The 18,765-nt window shown below is 49.4% G+C and overlaps 6 protein-coding genes across 6 annotated transcripts; 2 read left to right on the top strand and 4 right to left on the bottom strand.

Annotated features, from left to right (window-relative positions):
• Nucleotides 1–139: 139 nt before the first annotated feature.
• Nucleotides 140–6,734, bottom strand: PV10_05907 (uncharacterized protein). The gene has a single exon (XM_016370642.1). The coding sequence runs from the start codon at nucleotides 5,992–5,994 to the stop codon at nucleotides 412–414; it is 5,583 nt and encodes a 1,860-aa protein (XP_016222935.1). The 5' UTR covers nucleotides 5,995–6,734; the 3' UTR covers nucleotides 140–411.
• A 394-nt stretch (nucleotides 6,735–7,128) lies between these two features.
• On the top strand, nucleotides 7,129–9,022 carry PV10_05906 (glutathione synthetase). The gene is made up of 2 exons (XM_016370641.1): nucleotides 7,129–7,532; nucleotides 7,601–9,022. Exons 1-2 carry the CDS (start codon nucleotides 7,231–7,233, stop codon nucleotides 8,943–8,945), a joined length of 1,647 nt encoding a protein of 548 aa, XP_016222934.1. The 5' UTR covers nucleotides 7,129–7,230; the 3' UTR covers nucleotides 8,946–9,022.
• PV10_05905 (uncharacterized protein) lies at nucleotides 9,018–10,983 on the bottom strand. The gene is made up of 2 exons (XM_016370640.1): nucleotides 10,281–10,983; nucleotides 9,018–10,234 (listed from the first exon to the last, which is right to left on the bottom strand). The coding sequence occupies exons 1-2, from the start codon at nucleotides 10,688–10,690 to the stop codon at nucleotides 9,199–9,201; spliced, it is 1,446 nt and encodes a 481-aa protein (XP_016222933.1). The 5' UTR covers nucleotides 10,691–10,983; the 3' UTR covers nucleotides 9,018–9,198.
• Nucleotides 10,984–12,838: 1,855 nt separating this feature from the next.
• PV10_05904 (uncharacterized protein) lies at nucleotides 12,839–13,841 on the bottom strand. The gene is made up of 2 exons (XM_016370639.1): nucleotides 13,315–13,841; nucleotides 12,839–13,188 (listed from the first exon to the last, which is right to left on the bottom strand). Exons 1-2 carry the CDS (start codon nucleotides 13,596–13,598, stop codon nucleotides 13,053–13,055), a joined length of 420 nt encoding a protein of 139 aa, XP_016222932.1. The 5' UTR covers nucleotides 13,599–13,841; the 3' UTR covers nucleotides 12,839–13,052.
• A 605-nt stretch (nucleotides 13,842–14,446) lies between these two features.
• On the top strand, nucleotides 14,447–14,635 carry PV10_05903 (uncharacterized protein; the record flags this gene model as incomplete). The annotated part of the gene is made up of 1 exon (XM_016370638.1): nucleotides 14,447–14,635. The coding sequence occupies one exon, from the start codon at nucleotides 14,447–14,449 to the stop codon at nucleotides 14,633–14,635; it is 189 nt and encodes a 62-aa protein (XP_016222931.1).
• A 1,263-nt stretch (nucleotides 14,636–15,898) lies between these two features.
• Nucleotides 15,899–16,501, bottom strand: PV10_05902 (uncharacterized protein; the record flags this gene model as incomplete). The annotated part of the gene is made up of 1 exon (XM_016370637.1): nucleotides 15,899–16,501. The coding sequence occupies one exon, from the start codon at nucleotides 16,499–16,501 to the stop codon at nucleotides 15,899–15,901; it is 603 nt and encodes a 200-aa protein (XP_016222930.1).
• Nucleotides 16,502–18,765: the final 2,264 nt, after the last annotated feature.

Here is an 18,765-nt window from a genome sequence, read left to right as displayed (position 1 = left end):
AAAGATAAAAAGGTAAACCAAACCGAACATCAACACCACGTCCAATTCTCAACCCAAGGTAATTCACGAACATCACTTCACTGACAACTTCATTAATATGGCACACGACAAGTTTCTCAACTTAGTACCTATTATTTCAATGTCAATCAATCTTATGAAAATCTCTTTGCAATTGGGTATCTCTAGCAAGTACTCGTCGTTTCAAGCAAAACTAAATCGCTCATTCGCTGGCCAGGGAAATTCCTCGTCGCTCATTTGGCTGTCCATCGTGCATTTTCGTCGGCACCTATCGCGCTCTCCACCATTGGAAATCATGTCTTTGAATAGCACCATCCATCCTCTGGCCCGTCGAGCGCCGATCCTCATTTTCTCCTTCAATGCAGTCACCAAGCCTGTCTTTCACTGTTTAGGTCATGCGCTCTGGCTCCGATGTCTTCCTTCAACCTGTGGCCGGGGCTGTCTTGATGCAGTCTCATCAAATGTTTGAGTAGGGCCGGTTGCATGGAAGCGATAATTGTACGTGTCCGGCGTATACAAGGGGTGATCAGGGACGTGCTGCTGGGTGGACTGATTGAACTGATGGAGGATGTGCTCTGGTGGTGGCGGGCCCATCAAGTCTCTGTCGATGAGTGTAGGAGTAGGCAAGCTTGAATTCGGTACGATGCTGGGGCCTGCACGGTCCGAATGGACACCCAGGACATTGCGAGAATGGAAGTTCTGGTGCTGGGTCGAGGCGGGAGGACCACGTTCACTCCTTAGCTTTTTGTAGTACGCTTCCGGGTCCGATCGCAATAGATGATCATTGTTGTACTCTTCCTCTGCTTCACGGGTTTCTGCTTCGTTCAATGTATCTTCATCCTCTCGCTGGAACGTCTCGGTCAATTGAATGTTTCGAATATAATCGACTCGCTTGATGATTTTGTCCAGGACATTCTCATCCTTCCCCAAGTGTTCAGCGAACTCTTCTAGCTCTATGTCTTTGACAGGGCAAAGCCAGTCGCGAATGTTCTTCGATGCATGGCTCAAGGGGTTCTTCTGGTCAACCACACGGTTGAAGAGTTGGGTTTTGAACACTGTTTTGTTGAACATATTGTCCTCAAATGTGCCTCCAGCTCGGAAACGATATACGTACACAGGACGTTTTTGGCCCAAGCGGTACGCTCTTCCCACTGCTTGTTCTTCCCAAGAAGGATTGAAACTGAAGTCGAAGATAATGACACGATTTGCGCCTTGGAGATTCATACCCAATCCTCCAGCCTTCATTGAGATCAGGAAGACTTCGAAGGAATCTTTCTGGTTGAATACCTTGGTCATGGCCTGCCGTTTACTAACCGCGGTCTGACCATCCAGGCGGCAATACCGATGTCCCATCCGCTCCAGCATTTTTTGCAAGAAGTTCAATGTAGGAAGGCTGTGTGAGAAGATCAAAGTCTTGTCCCCAATTGACGCCGCTTCTTTGATGATATTTTCGACGATTAAAGTGCGGTATGAGAGGTTGGTATCATCGAGCTTTCCGGCAGCATCAACAGCTCCAAACACCTGAACGACCTTCTCGATGGCAGCATTCAATGGTCCATTTGGATCGATGATTACATCATCCGGTAAAGCTTCGCCTGGACTTACAGCGTTGTCACCCGGACCATCAGACTCAGCTGCAACATCGTCATTCTTTGCAGATTCAATTGCCTTTTGTTGTCGCTGCTTCAATTTGGTGATACAACAGGAAGGGTGGTTGCAAAGCCACTGCAAAACAGCTATCCAGTCCCACATCCTTGTGTTGCGATGTCGCACTTGAATCGTGCTCATTATCTCTAGCATAGACTCAACGTAGGTGTTGTATGCTTTCTTTTGGAGGTCTGTCAATTGTATTGTAATGAAGTATTCCGTCTTGACTGGTATATCTTGTGCAATCACCGAGATGTCGGCTCGATCGATCTTGGGGCTTAGCGCTTTTTTGAGAACATGCAACTTTCGCATCGATAAACGCTTGTCAGCTCGCGAGCTCTCTGCGAACAGTCCTGCTTCAATCGGCTCCGAGTATTTGGCTCGGAATTCTACAGGAGTACCTAAATAGTTAGGTGCAATCCAGTCAACCATGGTGTGATACTCTTCGAGGTGGTTGTTTAGAGGCGAGCCAGTGAGGGCGATTCGACTAAGAGTTTGAAAGCCCTTGGCAGTTTGTGCGATCTTGGATTTGGGATTTTTCATTTTGTGGGCTTCGTCTGCGATGATAAGATTGGGGCCGTCGAGGAGCAGCTTCTTGAAGCCGCCGTGCTCCAGTTCGGAAGGTCTAGACTTGACATCGGAGTCAATGATTCGTAAAAACCTTTCGTATCCGAGGAGAAGAATGCCGCCAGTCTTTGACCAATCCTCAATCGGACGTTTGTTGGCGGAAGAGACTTTGTAGATGTGATCAATGTCATGTTCAGGAGACCACATCAGCAGCTCATCCTCCCAATTGTCGAGCAAGGCTGCAGGGCACAGGATCAGGGCCTGCAACCGTCGCAGGTGGGGAGGAATATGGTTCGCCACTGCCCGGCTTTCGCTCTTGTTGCACTGTATAATCGTGACTAGAAGAGAGATGACCTGCATAGTCTTACCTAAACCCATGGTATGGGCCAGTATACAGCCCTGATGCTTGGGATCTTCGATGATTTCACGCCATAGAAATTGGACGCCTTTCAGCTGATGTGGCTTGATCCTGCGTGCGATTGAAGGATCAAGGTAAACAATAGGTTCGCTGAAATTGACTGGTTTGGCGGAGTCGCCATCTACCTTTTGCATGGCAACTTTCTCAATCCTCTTGCGACGCTTTTGCTGCTCTTCTATCCGCTGCCGATCGTTTCTTCGTTGAGTTTTAGCTTCTTGGTCTTCCAACACTGCACGCTTTCTTTTTCGATGCGAAGAGGAAGGCTCGACGATCTGTACATCCGAATCTGGATTATCAGCGACATGAAGATTGGACTCGTCCAGAGAATCTTCGTCTTCGGATGAGAAATGCTGTTTTCGTTTTCTCTTCAACGGCTTGTGCTCGGTCTTGACATCGGAGGAGTAGTCGCCGGCAGCTTGAGTGAGTTTCCTCAGAAGATGATAAAAGTCTGAGGCCTGCTCAATCAGACTAGAATGTGCCCCGCCAAGGTCAAGTCTGGACAACGCCCGCGTGTCTAATCGATCTTGTGCGGAGTGGTACGACAGGTATAACAACACTACCAGCCGAGCCTCCGCGGCATCTCGTGGCTTGACGTCCTCGATCAAGTGTCGATCGTCAGATAAGGCTACCAACCCATTAAGTAGTAGAGTGTATTCCTGGTGATCTTCTGCAGGAAGGCGCTCCAGAAATTTTCTCAGGCGGTGACGAGGAGCGGGTGCGAGAGAGTAGATTGCTTTAGCTAGGGCCCTGTCATGGTCGTCCGTCTGTTCAATGACGTCCCAGGAAAAGGCAAGAATTCCGTTAATGTCCTTTAATTCGGGGAGATCTTGGACATTCAACGAGGAAGAGTCGGAGGCGTTGAGATTCAGGCAGCTCGACGAACGAGAAGCCAGAGACTGCTTTCTGGTTGGAGTACTGGGCAAGTCGCTGTTAAGTTCCGGAGTGTGCACGTCGAAGTCTGTGTTTGACTCAGCAAGAGCAGATGCGGGACTCGAGTAGGTCAAATCAATGAATGATTTTGACACATCTTGGTCTTCGAAGCGTTTCGAAGCTTGGGAAAGCTTGGGCAGTAGACCAGGGTCAGAAAAATCGGCTTCTGAGTCTAGCGATATGTCAGTTCGTTTTCTCGATATACTCTGTGGCTCATTCTTGGTTTCTTGGGGCCTGATTGGAGTCGTGACGGAAGAGGTTCTCTGTCGGGAACGGCGTATTCTCGAGGTGTTGGGTGTGACGATAGCATCACTTTCGTCATCAGCATCGTCTGATTTGACCTCAGAATTCAATGGCGGGGTTGACACGCTAGGGAGCTGCAAATTATCAGCGTCTTCCTTGTCGTGGTCTTGCAGTGATCTCGGTTGTCCTTGCTTAGCATCCGGGATGTTGGGACTCCAGGTGTCGGGGTCATGGTGGATGGATGGCGCGTCGGAGAGATTGTCATCATCGATGAAGTCGTCGTCATCAATTTGTGACATTTCAATATCAGACTCGGATTCAGATTCGAGCACCTCCTCACCTTCAAGTAAAAACTCTGGTTTCTTGGCAGGGCGCTGTTGCAATCGACTTTTGCTGGGCCGTGGAGGGGGGTCATTAGAGTTCAGTGCGTTAATGTAATATGTCTGCTCCTCAATACTGTGGAAGGTGAGCTCTAGATTCTGGCACTGATGTTTAACATCATTGGCGTTGTGCCACACATCCTTTGTCAAGGCTTCTCTCAGCTTTGCAAGACGGGCGACAGCACGGTCTCGATGGAAATGAGCATCTGCCAGAGGCTTGCGACGATCAGTGAGTTTTGCGGCGGTCAGCCATATTCGGTAAGCCTTGTGTTGGATCTTCGCTAGCTTTTCATCGTACCATTCTCGCTTATAGGCCTCCAGAGTCTGGTCAATGATGGACTCAACTTGGAGCTTGGTCAAAGCGGTCGGCTCGAGAACTGCTTCAGCCCGCTCTTGCTGATATTCTTGCCAAGTCTCATCATCCAGCTCCCATTCGTCCCCAGAATCGCCATAGCAAGGGAGAACCTCATCGGAGTCTTTAGCAGGGTATTTCTTAAGGAGATATTCTAGATCACCAAGGCCAGGCGTTGGCTGCTCCAGGGCTGGCCCCACGGCGATATCCTGGATGTCTGCAGTGCTGGGCACGATGTTCCGGATAGAATCATCAAGGGGTCGAGCAGGTGCTTCAGTCAGGGCTGGGAAATCATCTAGGCGATAGACGCGTGGCTGGTCGGTGCCCGGTGGGAACAAAGTGAAGTAGGAGACCGAGGAAGGTTTGGATTGTGTTTGATTATAGGGGATTCGGGCAAGAGACAGACTTTGAGGCAATCGTTGTACTGGTTGGCGAAAGAAGTGCATCAGCTGAGCAGAGACTAACCGCCGGCGTCCAGTAGGGTACGGTCTCCCTTGTATAGAAAACTCTGTGGAGTCGTCTTCCAAAAGGTGATAGACAGTACCAGTCCAGTCTGTTTCCAGCTTGTAATAGAAGGTGTCCTGCAAGGCCCTGTCATCTGGCGAGAGATATGAATTCTCAGTGAGGACCTCTTTCTTTTGAGGAATGGAGAAAGGAGCGATGCGTCGCTTTTCTTTCTTTGGAGGCTGGAGAGTGTTGGGGTTTTCGCCAGGGACAGTCGACGGGGGCATGGATGAGAGACTGACATGGTCAACCAGCGATAGCTCGGCGTCGATAGTGGCCTGCAACATATCCAACTGACTCCCATTGGCATTGGATCGCGCAGAAGGCGGAGCAGCGGCGGGCGGGTATTCAGTGGAGGGGGTGTTTTGATGAGTTTGGTTTTCTGGTCGTGTCTGTGCTGTGTGGAGACTTGAAGTGTGACTTTTGAGTGGAATCCCAGCACCCCAATTACCAGTTACACTAGCTATCGAGGGAGATCGGATTGCGGGAATATCAAAATGAGGAAAATAGCCGACACCATGCAGCGTAGGGGATTGGCTAACTCGAGTGAATGCAGCTGGAGAGATGGAATGAGCGGTGGGGTATGCAACTGCTTGGGACTGAATGTTAGTCAGAGGTGCAGATTGGGTCAGGATCTGTTGGTAGTTTTTGGAGTTGTGGCGGAGATATTCCACCACCTTCATGATGGCTCTCCGCTGACCAAGAGAATGGATTGCCAGGTCTTCCTTAAGCACGGTAAGATCGAGAGAAAGGAGAGTATCGCCGTCGACATGATTTTGCCGAAAGGTGTCTTCTAGGGTTTGTCTCTCTGGTATGAAGGAAGGCAGGAGGCCATTAGACCATGGAGGATGCTGGTTGTGGCATATTTGCTGGATGACTTGGTCGACAGTCCAGGCCTGAGGATCACCGTCGAGACCATGGACTGAAGTCATCATGCAAGAACGTGGAGGTGATTTAAAGTGGATGATAGTTGGGATGAAAAAATGGCGTGGTAATTAGCCATGAAGGTATCTCGCAGGGAGAAGCGAGAGTTGTAGTTGTTGGGAGGAAGGAAAGACGAAGAGAGGGGTAGAAAGAGGACCTTGTTCCTGGGGAAGACGCGATGAGAATGGTGAGGCAGTTGCCTTTGAGAAAGAAGAAAAATGCGAACAGGTCGTGCTGATTGTGAGGTGCGGCATTAAGATCTGTAAGTGACGTGGAAGAAGAGATGGAGGAGAAGTTAATGCAAAAGGTTGGTAGGCGTCAAAGCAGAGCGAACGAGAACAAGACCCAAGATGGGAGAGCCACTGGTGAGAGCGACTGTTTGAGATGGGCAAGTGTGAGTGGCACATCTCTAGAACCTCAAAATCTCAGGGAGTGAAATTTGTTGATATCTGGTCTTGAGAGACTTATGTCGTACCTGAGCCTAGGATCTGGGAGACAAATCAACAAGTATTGATTGTCTCAGCAAATGGAGGGCAAAGACTCTGGAGCTTGATATGAGCTGCTGGGGTGCATTGGCAGTGTTGGCAATCCTCAGAGTCTTCACATCATTTGGTGTCTGGTGCCTGAAGTCGCAGATGTTGCTCAGCGGTTATGTGATACATGGGCAGCTGGTGGGAAATATGGCCTCCATGGCCTCCATGGCCTCCATGGCATTCATGCAGATGATCTTCATTGTGACTTTTGCTTGTCGTGGAAGGCTGCAGATTGACGATTGATTGACAGCAGAACGCGACAGAAGCCAGAACACGTGTAAAGTGGCACACGTGAGGAGGTCGAGGGGCTACGCGAGAGCCCAATATGGCAGGTTGGACGAAATTGAGAGTTTAGGGGCGCTTAGGGACAATACATGATTATGGGGGGGGAATAGTATTACTAATGAGCAAACTTGGCAGACGTTACAGGCACTCTCTAGGCCATCAACAGCCTACAAGACGCTAAGAGATTCCCCCCCCCACACTTACAGCATAAGCCCTGCGTCTGGCCTATAGGCTTCGTAGATGCATTCCGCTGCAAGGCTTGCGTGATTGATAATGGAAATATCCCATGCAAAATCCTTGCAATCCATGATCCAGACCTCATAGACAAGACTACTCCGCACATACATCATTCAACACTCACCCCAGCATCACTCGACTCGAGGCTGATTTAAACCCTGGTCTCTCCAAAAAGATAGACCAGAAATCAGAATGGCTGTCAACGTCTACAGTAATTACCCGCCCGAGTTGACCTCTGACCAGGAGGACTTTCTGGTGCAAACTGTCAAAAATTGGTCCGTCGAGCACGCCTTGACTGTACGACCATCCACAGCCATTGTGTCGCAAGAAATCAACACCAACAATGTGCTCGCCACCAATGCACCAGTCACATTGTTCCCCAGTCCTTTCCCTAAAGCTTGCTTCCAACAGGCAAGGTGTCTTCAGCAAGTCTACAATGAGCTGTATGCCGCCATTGCCTCTGATCAGGAGTGGCTTGAAGCTGTTTTGAAAGAGTAAGTGATGTCAACTGTGATCTACTCAGCATCAATGCTTGCAGCCCTCATGCCTAACACTCTCTCAGGCTCATCGAAGTCGACGACTTTCTGGCCAATCTTTGGAAAATCCACTTGGCCGTCAAGGAAGAAGGCTATGTCCAAGACCTGACCCTGGGACTCTTCAGATCGGATTACATGCTCCACACTCCAGATGATGCCCCTCCATCTCTCAAGCAGGTCGAATTCAACACGATTTCTTCATCCTTTGGAGGCCTCTCCGTCAAAGTAGCCCAACTTCACACCCATCTCGCCACCTACCCATCCGCCAAACAGCCTGTCGCTTACCCACCACACGCCCTCTTCGCCCGTCCTGACAAAGACAGTTCCAACGGCCCAAGCATCAACACCATCGGTCATCCACCACCAAACTCCGCCGTCTCAACACTGACCGCTGGTCTCGCTGCCGCCCACAACGCATATGGCCCGTCCAAATCCATTCCTCAGCTCCCTCCCTGTATACTCTTCTTAGTCCAAGACAACGAACGCAACGTCTTTGACCAATACGCCTTATCGACCAATCTGTACGAAGAGCATCGAATCCCTTCCTTCCGCCTCCCCACTAGCAAGATTCTCACCTCAACGAGCATCCCATCCAAAGAAACCAACCCTAACCGCCCTCTCATCTACACCCCTCCATCATCACCAGAAACCCAATACGAAGTCACGGTCGTCTACTTCCGTGCCTTGTATGCCCCGTCAGAATACGATTTACCCACGTCATGGGCAGCACGACTACATTTAGAACGGTCCGCCGCCATAAAATGCCCGACCGTCCTACTTCAATTATCTGGATCCAAGAAAATCCAACAAGTCCTGACCTCCCTCCCACCAGAGGCCGACCACCTCCAACACTTCTTACCTGGACATGACGCCTCGATACTATCCAATCTACGCAGTACATTTGCACCACAATACTCACTGTCATCTGAAGGCACTGCCAGCGACAGCGACGAAATCCAAGGCGTGAGACTGGCTCTTTCACCAACAACAGCACAACACCATGTTCTCAAGCCTCAACGCGAAGGCGGCGGCAATAATATCTACCGAACCAATATTCCACCGTTTCTTGCCTCGATCCCACGATCACAATGGAAACAGTATATTCTGATGGAATTGATTCAACCCCCGACTTCGGCCAAGAACGTAGCCTTGAGGAGTGACGGGCAGGTCGTGCGTGGAAATGTCATTTCCGAATTGGGAATCTTCGGCACTGCATTGTGGAAGACCTCCACGGGCAGCTCTAAACCAGATATCCTTCATAACACTGAAGGTGGTTATTTGTTGAGGACGAAGGCAAATGACAGCGATGAGGGTGGTGTTGCTGCGGGATTTAGTTCTTTGGACAGTTTGATCTTGTATGAGGATTTATAAATGTAGATCCCATTGCATATATTGACAACGTTGAACCCGTATCAAGTGGCAGGGCCCATGTTTCTGGACATTTTTGTCATTACTACATATATAGATCGCCTTGATAAGGTAGGGTATCTTCATACAAGTCCGAAATATATAAAACTCGTTACGGAACTCGCCAGATCTTGATAGGTAGGTACCTTAATAACCAATGACAAAGGAAGCCAATCATTCGCCTGCGGGTATCAGCATCAAGAGGGTATCAGAATCGCTATTTCACTCTTCGCTCTCGTTCTCGCTCTCTTTCTCTTTCCCCATTCCGACTCGACGTGCCTTTCCGTGATGAGCGTTGCTCTCTCGATGCAGATGCCTTGGCATCTTTAGGTGCTGTCTTGCTAAAGAACGTCCCCAAGCTTGATGTTGCACTGGACAAAACCTTGCCCGGTATACTTGAAACATACACCGCCCATTGCACAGGCACCACCACAGTGGCACACACCCAGTTGAAAAGAGTGTTGGCATAATTGTCCGATTTGCGGTCAGCGTGGCGTTGAGCCGCAGCTGCAAGCGCAACCACATCGTTCAACCTACCTTCTAGGTCTTGCAGCCTTGCCTCGACTTGAACTGAGGAGATGGTGATTCGTTTCTCGTATCTCCGCATCGCCCGATTGAGGGCATCAAGTTCAGGTTGCACTGTCTTCTTGACATCTGATGTGGCTAGTGCAGAGGCTTTGGCGGCAAGGTCTTCGCTGTTGGAGACATTTTGAGGATCAGTTCCAGCAATGCGGTTGGCTACATGTGCCTCTAGCTCCTCAAGTCGGCTGGATAATTCGCGTAGCTGTTGTCTCTCGGCCCTCTTAGAGTCGAATAGACTATCAACGTGAACCCGTCTCTGTACCGACAAGGTTCTTCGTTGAATCAACTTGATCAGGTGAGCTGAGGGGCGAACTTCAGCCACAAGAATGAAGATGGTGAGGTTATAGTCTGAGACCAATCCTTCCGATGGCCGTGTCAACTGAGACCTGATGGTATGCAGAAGCCACGCGGCCATCAAAGGACAGGCGAAGCAGCAGAACAAAGCAATTAATTCATGAAATCGGAGTTCCCTTTGGGCAGCCGACGCATCGGCTCTTTGATGAGTGTTGATTTGAAGGGCTGGGCGTACTTTGGCTGTGGGTTGGTCAGAGACTGCAGAAGTCGCCCCGTCTGTGCGGAGTTCGTGCTCGCTGTCCTCTTCAATGGGAGAGAATATCGAGGGTGAGGTCGGCTCGACAATGACGGAGGCTTGAGCAGCACGATACCAGTCCCTGGAATTGATCAGTCGAAGTCGATTGTATAGTAGCAAATGCTTACCATGGCGATCTTAAAGCCCAGTTCATGAAGATGGCGGCTAGGGCGAGTAGGGTAACATCTGTGATGAAGGCACTGCCATTGGTGAAGAACATGCCACCCACGGCGGGAAGAAGTGCGAGCACTAGAGGCGCGGATTGCCAGTGAGTATTGTCTTCATTGTCCTGAAGGTCATCCTGTCCCTTTGCTCTAGGGAGAAAAATGTCATCAGTGGAAGACCGTAGGGACCTTCTCGTCTCCGACAAAGTCTCTGAGATAAAAGAACTGGGACGACGGTTCAGTGGTGTATGACCTTCTGCAAATGTCGTTGCTCTGCCCAAGGGGCGTTGCCTAAGACCCTGAGGCGAAGGACTAACATGGCGTGCAGTCTGATTGGAAGAGGGTAACGTGACCGAAGGCTTTTCAGAAGCCATGTTGCTGTTCAAGACAAAAGTAACATAACGTAACTCTCACAGGTCGTTGAAATGGTCGATGGTGGATGACTATGACTTCACTGTGCCGAGGTCATAGTCTGCATACGTAAACAGTAAACTATCGCCTGTTCTCCAAATAGCACGGTTCAAGTGAGGGTTGATCAAGTCAGCATGGTCAAGTTGACGAAGGACTAAGACGAAGACGCGTGAAAGGATGAAAAAGGATGAAAAGGACGAAAAGGACGTTGCGAGCCTGAAACGAATCAGTCAAATGAATAGGTAGGGTCATGAAGGGACACCGTAATACGTAAACAGCGTGGCAACGGATATCATACGACGCGTACCCGGATTGTTGGCCTTGGAATTCCAAGGTTGAAGTCAGCAGTGGAGGTTTGGAGGCTGCAAAACGATGTCTGGTTGGAGAAACTGGAAGTTGGAGGGGAATCTCAATCATCTTGGGATCTTGGCGGCTGCCCGAGTCACTGCCTGATCTTTATAATAATAATAAAGACATCTTCCAACAACCTCCCGTCCATCACATCTCCTGTCATTCTTTGACATGGTCGGTGCACACGTCACAACTCGACAACAATACTGCTGCAAGCATGTGATAATGAATTTAAACATAAGTACAATGTTGTCGGCCATATTGTGGCGGCGCAATGGCATGGTCATGGCCATCCAACGCGTCTACTCGAGAGATTGGCTCAAGCCATTCGAGGGACCAAGTTATTACTCCGAGGTTTTAACCATTCCAACACGAATTGCAATGTCCAGAGTCGCACTATTCACGTGCCTCTGCGGTTTGGCTGTCTCAAGCATCTTGCCGCCTCTCTATTGAGCACCGTTTTGGTCGACATGTCTCTCAGCACTCTCACCAACAGGCAGATTTAGGCAAGTTGCTCGAAATCAGGAGGTGGACTGGAATTGATTGCGCTGCTCATGGCTGCCTCTCTATTGAGCACCGTTTTGGTCGACATGTCTCTGAACACTCTCAGCAACATGCAAATTCAGGTAAGTTGTTTGGATTCAGGAGGTGCATTGGAATTGATTAATTGCTCTACTCCTGGTCAATCTTCTTATGGACATCTATATCACTTCTTCAGGCGGAACCCCATTCCAATGGCTCTTCTATGGACAATCCTAGTCCCCTTCCTCTCTCTCCTCGCGTGCCTCTTGTCGATTCCTCAGATCTTTGTCCATATTCAAACCAGAAACTTTGCTGCGTCGGTATTTGCAATCAGTTCGGTGACTGTCAATTTCCAAAACTTTATCAATGCTCTCATATGGCCCCGGTTTGACCCTTGGGACAGCTTCAATGGCAAAATTCTCTGCGATATCGAAGTCAAAGCATACATTGGACTGGGAATCGCTATGATCGGTGCGGTCACTAGCATCTTGAGACAAATGGCCATTATTCTGGAACCGGATCGCAGGGTGATGACTGCCAGCTCACGACAGCGCTATATCAGAGTTGCCTTTGAAGGCTTTTTCTGCGTCGTCCTGCCTTTGATTATGATGGCGACACACTATGTGGTCCAGACTTTCCGCTATGTGATAGTGCCCCTGAGTGGCTGCACTCTAGTCTATGACAACAGCTGGGTGTCATCCTTGTTGCAATTTATCTGGCCGCCTTTGGTTTGCTTGTTGGGCACTGTCTACTGTATCTTGTGCATCATCAGACTGTTCAAACAGCGAAGACAGACACTCACTGTGCTACCAACTTTACCCGCGGCGATCCGCGCGCGATACCTTCGACTCTTCGGCCTCGCGTGTTCGAGTCTTGTTCTATTCCTTCCATTGTCCATATATACGTTCAGTCGAAATGCTCTCGTTGTACAACATCCATATTCTTGGAGTCAGACACATCCCCCGGATTGGGTTTCCCGGGTCTTATGGACAGCAGAAATCCCCAGCATCATCGGATTCGATCGATGGGTGCAAATTGCGATTGGCTTTGTAGGGTTTGGGTTTTTCGGTTTAGGCAACGAGGCCATCACCATGTATAAGACATGGATGCGCAGGATCAAGGATACAATGAGACGGTCAGCCAAGGGACAAAATCATGGCCAAGTTGAGGCACGGGCACGCTAGGACAAATCTTGCGAGCGAAATCACCCTCTAATCACATTACAATATTCAAGACGATGTCTTTCAAACAGATGGAGGAATGAATCCTTAAATTCTGGTGGTGAGCTGCGAGATTGATATACACCCACGTTAGATGAGCTCCTCTCCTCTCATTTGTACTCCATATTCCAGGCCCAACATCAAATTATACACATGTTCCAACCTTGTCAGAAAGAACTTCTCTTTCTCTTTCATCCCTCCAAAAGAAGAAGTTGATTCAAGTCGCTTAAGCCTACTCCTCCTCTTTCGGGCTATTCCTCTTCAAGACCTCCAACTTGGACTGCACGATGTTAATGCCCGTTCTCTTGATCCCTTCATTATCCTGGTAGCTTTGCATAGAAACATCTCCCTCCACATAGACCAGGGTGCTACAGAAGAGACGTCAAAAGTCAGCGACACGACCTTAAAAACCAACTAGACTAGCACTTCAATTGCCAGCAAAAACACATGTGCGACCAGCGGAAATGAGCAACGCCAGTTCTTCATTTACTTACCCTTTAGGGAGAGACGACAGATACTCTTTGCTTGCATCAGTCTTGGGGAAGGACACGACACGGAACCACGAAGTCTCTGGGTTCTCTTTGGTGCCAGAATTGCTGCCAATGACATATTTGATCATCGCATTCCCTTTGGCTGTTTCTGAACTTTCGGCGTCGGCGCCCAGACGACCAATGACTGTTATGCGCGCCAATTGCGATGGCCGACTTGTCGAAAATGCTCGTGCTGTTGTCGACAGTTTGGGCACCTTGGTAGCCATTTGTCGGGTGAAGAAAGACATGGCTGTCTGTGTGCGAGAGAAGGATATGTGGATGATGGAGGGAGGAGGATTGAGGATTGAGGTGAGGGTAGTGAAAGGAGGTGAGTCCTTGTTGATGACAAGGAGATGCGATCTAGCGGAAGGGAGGCGTAGGGAGGTTATGGAGATGTAGACTGTTGACTGTTGACAGCAAAGTGTTCTTTGACAAGTCAGTGACTGCGGTAGACTAATACTGTATAGCGAATAGTGTCTTGTAGAATGGATGCGCACCAGAAACGCGACTCCCACATGTCGCGCCTGGGCGAAACCTGCTGGGATAAATAGATAGATCCGGTCTGACAGTGCATCATCTTGCGTGATACGGTTGTGGTTGTATACAGCCAATCCTTGAATTCACCCTGTCAGACAGTGTGATATCACCTTTATGGTTAAGTGTCTGCATGGCAGCCTGGAATGTGGAAGAATAGTCACGTGTACAGCCTGACTTCAGTCACTGACCACAAATCCCTTTTCATTCTTAACATCACCTCCGACTGTTGTTGCAACTACCTTACGTCTACTACCTAAACAGTTGAATGAATCCCAATCCTTGAAACAGTGAGTATCTAGGTAAATCAATCAAATTGACCCAATCCACGGAAACATTATCCGTCCTCGACCCTCCATTGCCCTCTCACAAAGGAAGTTTACCTATCTGTTACCCGGAAAGAGTCACAAAGTGCCAAAGAACACCTACCTGGACACCCAGTAGAGTTGAATTTCTAGCTTCCATCCATCATGACTATGAAAGGACCCGACTTACACCAATTCTTTCCCTCTCCCAGATCTAGATACCAATTTTACTTCAAAAGTTCACATTTCAAGCCAAAATGTCACCTAACAAGGAACCGGTCAACAACTTACGAATGACACCTGTTGCATGGGCTGGATTGTCAGTCTTTGCTGGCATTGTCGCCATGCTTGCCGCCATCTATCTCTTCGCTATCAAAACTGGTCGAGATAAGAAGAGGCTCAAGCAGGTGTCCAAGGCTGACAAGGCTGATACTGACACGGCTTGACTCTGGTCACTTTTGCACTCACCCTTCGAAGTCTGGTCTGGTCAAAAGCCCGTTCCTCTCGCGTCATACTCTAAGCATTCTGCCAGCCATTTGCTTTCCTTTGTCTTTAGGTTTTGATCGTGCTGCTACTACATTAACTTTTATCATTCTTTGTCACATCCTCTTCAAGAACCGCAAACATCTCCTTGCAAAGATTCCAGTCTTTGCCACACTGTCGATGGCTTCCAGATCACGAATACACATGTCTTTTTCCCTCGATCATCACCCCCACCCCCTCCCACTCCAGTGCCCATCCTTTCAAGAAAAGGTCGATAGCATAGACGCCCACCATGATCCCCACTGTGGCGCTGGTGATGCTAATCATCGTTGTTGTCATTTGTACACTGACACTAGCGATTGCAATTTGGCATACCATCACGACTCGACTTCAACGAACGGATTCGGAAGAAGCATCGACACCGTTCGAGAACGACACAGTCCCACTTACAAAGCCTGAGGCTCTTGATGTGTCTACTCAGCCTGTCCGGTCCATCACACCTGAACCCGAATCTCCACCCCCTCTTGCAGGGGAAGAGTCAGTCTACGTTCTTCCGCCGCCTAGGGATATATCAGAACCTGTGAATTCTTCTCCTACATATGGTCCTCCTCCAAATCAGCTAAACTGCGATAGACCTTTCGATGATGTCGAGCCGAGTCGACTATCTGTGGAAAAGGTGCCATTCCAACTTAAGGACCCGCCTAGAGGTCATCGACTGCCTCATCCTGCGCCCGCCACACCGGTCTCTCTTCCTCAAGAGCGTATGTCCAGAGGACCTCGTCCGCTAAAACGGTCTCCTTTCCAAGCTCAACCTCACCGCGACCGAACACGTGCCATGACTGGGCCTCCGCGGCCGATGGGGAATCGTCATAGTTCCGGTGCGCCACAAAATCGCAATCCTCGTCCGTCTCGGGGCCGCGGTGGCTCACCTCGACTGGCGGATCACTTCCATCATCAAAGACCACGGGATCGTGACGATATGAATGACATTATCGATCTCTACACGAGCGAGTCAAGATCTATTGCGCAGGTGCCTCAGTCGGCGCCACCGAGAACGACTACATTTGCCGAAGCAAAGTCAAAATGGGCATACTTTGGTCGTGTCGAGGAGACGAGCATGGTGTGAACGATATGGGCTGATTATGTTGGGGATACATTCCGTGCCTCTCCACATCAGCCAACGTCTTCACTGATTAGCTGATAATACATTTTTTCTCTTAGTCTCTTCATATCTGGTTTAGATCTACCTCGTGAAACTCGTCTGCGCGGTTCAACAATGTCGAAATGCCGCGGACTGGTGGGGTCTTGTCGAGGCTGTTGCAGACTTTTCGCTCAGGGCCATCGCGCACGAATCCACCGTCGGCAGCAATCTGTTTTGTCAGTTCGCGGTGGTGTTTTGGCGGGCGTTGCAATGTAAACGACGTGGTAGGAGGCTCGAGTGTGCGATCGTGTTGTTGGTGGCTCGGTACCTGACCTGGAAGTACCCAGTACCCGTCAGCGTTGCGATGAATTTTGGGCAGTACCTTGTTTCCCCGAGCATCACGTTGAATTGCAAGGGGTTGCCCGGCGACATCTCCCGATGCCGTGCCTGATGGTTGAGCTAATGCCCGGCTTTCCGATCTTGAGTTAAGGTCTCTCATATTGATCTCTGATGGCCTCCTTGCGCTAGAGTGTTCTGCTGTCCTCACTTCTGCCTCACTTCTTCTGGACTTGCGTCGTGCATAAAATGCAGCAAAACACGGGATAAACACTAGGCTGAGTCCTAGAAAGACGAACAACGGTACGAGATTAGCTTGTGTATTGAGCTTCGCCAGTTCCTTGTCGGTCATCCTCGCAGAGGTTGGGAACTTTGAATGTTTGGATAAATGTGAAAAGATATATTCCGGAGTTATACTTGGGCGGGAAATCCTGACTCTGTTGACTTGTCTGACATATGAGATGAAGTGTGCGCCTAGTTTGAAGAAGGGTATTCGATGCGCGCGAGCGCTGGCAGACTTTCCTACCTGTCTTATAACACGAAACCACGACTCACTCAGATCTTTGTTCTTGGACGTTTCTTCGATATGTCACAAAGGAGTTTGTCGCAGAGATGATAATGCCGCATCGATGCACAAAGGCCGTCTTTCACAAGCCCAGGGAGTCCTTTGACACCGATGAACCTAGTGGATGCCAGACTCGGCATAACAATATCATCAGCATTCCTTTGGGTATGGTGTTTCATTACATGAAAGACCCAAATGAGGAGGCTTTCCCTGATGAGTCATTCAAAGAATCCATAACAAGAAGATGATATGAGGCCATCCTCGAAATTCGTATCAAGGGCCACAAAGACATTGTCAAAATAGAATTGAGCAAGCCAGAGCTTTCGAACAAGGTTGGCATAAGCAGAGTCTTGAAGATCGTGGCAACTGACGAGGAGCAACACGTGACAAGAGATCATGATCGTTGAAACTGGTCGCTCCTTCCACAACATGCGACTGCGACTGCGACTGCCCTTTCATTCAGACCTCACCGCAATCAGGTGACCTCGATATATCATCATTTGCAAAAGATATCTCTAGCATGATGTGATTTCGTCGTCGCTAAGCATGTTGAGTCGGCGAGAGTGATGGTGGCACACATATGCACATTGCGTTCGCTTCACGTGGTGGTGATTGTTTGAACAGGCTCGGGACGCTGGGAGTAGCACGGATTGAGAATATGCAATATCCTGGCGCCAGAGCCAGTCGTTGCCAGTCTGGACCACAAGCCACTGTTCCTGGTTGAGAGATGCTCGGGCGGCTTGGATGAGATGTGGACGGTGGTTGGTGGGATGAAGTCGACGCTAAAACACAAGATTGAAAACATAGCGGGCAAGCACCTGGACCGTTGTGGGCGTCACTGCCTCCAGTCACACAGTATGCAACCAGGGCGTTTGGGGGCAGGTTCCAAGACTCCTCTTATTGGTTCGCCTCGGGCCATTCCTGCCTCTTCCCGTCTTCTTATTTGCCCCGGCCGTGACTTCTTCGAGTTTCTGTTGACGCGACTGCAGTGCCTGCATGCTGCATCCACTTTGTCCATCCTTCTTCCTCGTAGACACACAAATCCCTGTTTCTTGGGTTTTCTCGGGTTTCTCGGGTTTCTCTGGTTTCTCTCTACCCATTCATCTCTCCATCCTCTCCTTTGCATGATGGCCTACTTTATCACCCCTCCGAGCCAATCAGTCTTCTCCTACACCTGTTTTCAAGCATCTTTTTCTCGATCTATCCATTCTCGTTCCCAAAACCGCCCTGCCCGTGATCGTCTGGTCCTCGGTCCGCCCCAGGTTCCACTTCACAAGCTTCTACGGACCTCATGTGGGCCATGACCAATGTAATCCACGCTCGAAGCGCTGACAAGTCACCATTCATGCCTCGACAATCTGTTCGACCATTGAAAGCAGCAACCACAATTCCCTGGGCTTTGATAGCTGCATTTCCGCTGCTTTGCGATTGCTCAACTTGCTGAGTAGTTGCTTGGATTTCTCGTCATGTCTCAATATCACTCTAACCATCAAGCAGAGTAATTCCTCCCCAAGCGCGATCATTCTTCGTCACCTGTCCTGCGTGCTCCTATCTTGACAATGTTTCTCCTCTCTGCCTGAAGATAACACCTCCTCTATAACGCAAATACAGTCCCTCTTCCATCCATTGCACAAGACTTCCTCCACATTCCTGCATTCGTCCTTTGCCACCATTCGTTTTCATCTTCGTTCAAAGTGAGAGCTGGACCTCTCCACTGACCCAAAAGCCCGAGACCTGTATTTTCGAGTTGGCCCCATCAGCCCGTCATATCTTGCCTCGATCTCCTGCGAAGAACATTTCTTCACCAATTGAACTGCACCACCAATCGCAGACCTCAATTTGACCTATTGTTTGGCCCCTTCGCCCGTCAGCCCATCTCATCCATAACAGTGTGACCCTTGTCGTCACCTTCGTTGATGTGTTCAATGGTCTTCTGAACGCCATCATATTCTGGTCTGCCCACGACATGCCGTTACTCTCCACAGATATACTGGCGGAGCTGAGTGCCAGGTCCGATGCGTCCCCAATCGAACAAGTTATGGATGAGCTTG

This window comes from Exophiala mesophila (genome assembly GCF_000836275.1).
Source record: "Exophiala mesophila strain CBS 40295 unplaced genomic scaffold supercont1.4, whole genome shotgun sequence".
Lineage (NCBI taxonomy): Eukaryota > Fungi > Ascomycota > Eurotiomycetes > Chaetothyriales > Herpotrichiellaceae > Exophiala > Exophiala mesophila.
This window is presented reverse-complemented; position numbering and strand designations above follow the sequence as displayed.

Coding starts and splice junctions, on each gene's coding strand:
- PV10_05905 (XM_016370640.1), bottom strand. CDS start 10,690: ATGGCTTCTGAAAAGCCTTCGGTCACGTTACCCTCTTCCAATCAGACT. Junction 10,235..10,280: donor TGGGCTTTAAGATCGCCATG/GTAAGCATTTGC, acceptor GATCAATTCCAG/GGACTGGTATCGTGCTGCTC.
- PV10_05907 (XM_016370642.1), bottom strand. CDS start 5,994: ATGATGACTTCAGTCCATGGTCTCGACGGTGATCCTCAGGCCTGGACT.
- PV10_05906 (XM_016370641.1), top strand. CDS start 7,231: ATGGCTGTCAACGTCTACAGTAATTACCCGCCCGAGTTGACCTCTGAC. Junction 7,533..7,600: donor CTTGAAGCTGTTTTGAAAGA/GTAAGTGATGTC, acceptor ACACTCTCTCAG/GCTCATCGAAGTCGACGACT.
- PV10_05904 (XM_016370639.1), bottom strand. CDS start 13,598: ATGTCTTTCTTCACCCGACAAATGGCTACCAAGGTGCCCAAACTGTCG. Junction 13,189..13,314: donor CTGTCGTCTCTCCCTAAAGG/GTAAGTAAATGA, acceptor TCTCTTCTGTAG/CACCCTGGTCTATGTGGAGG.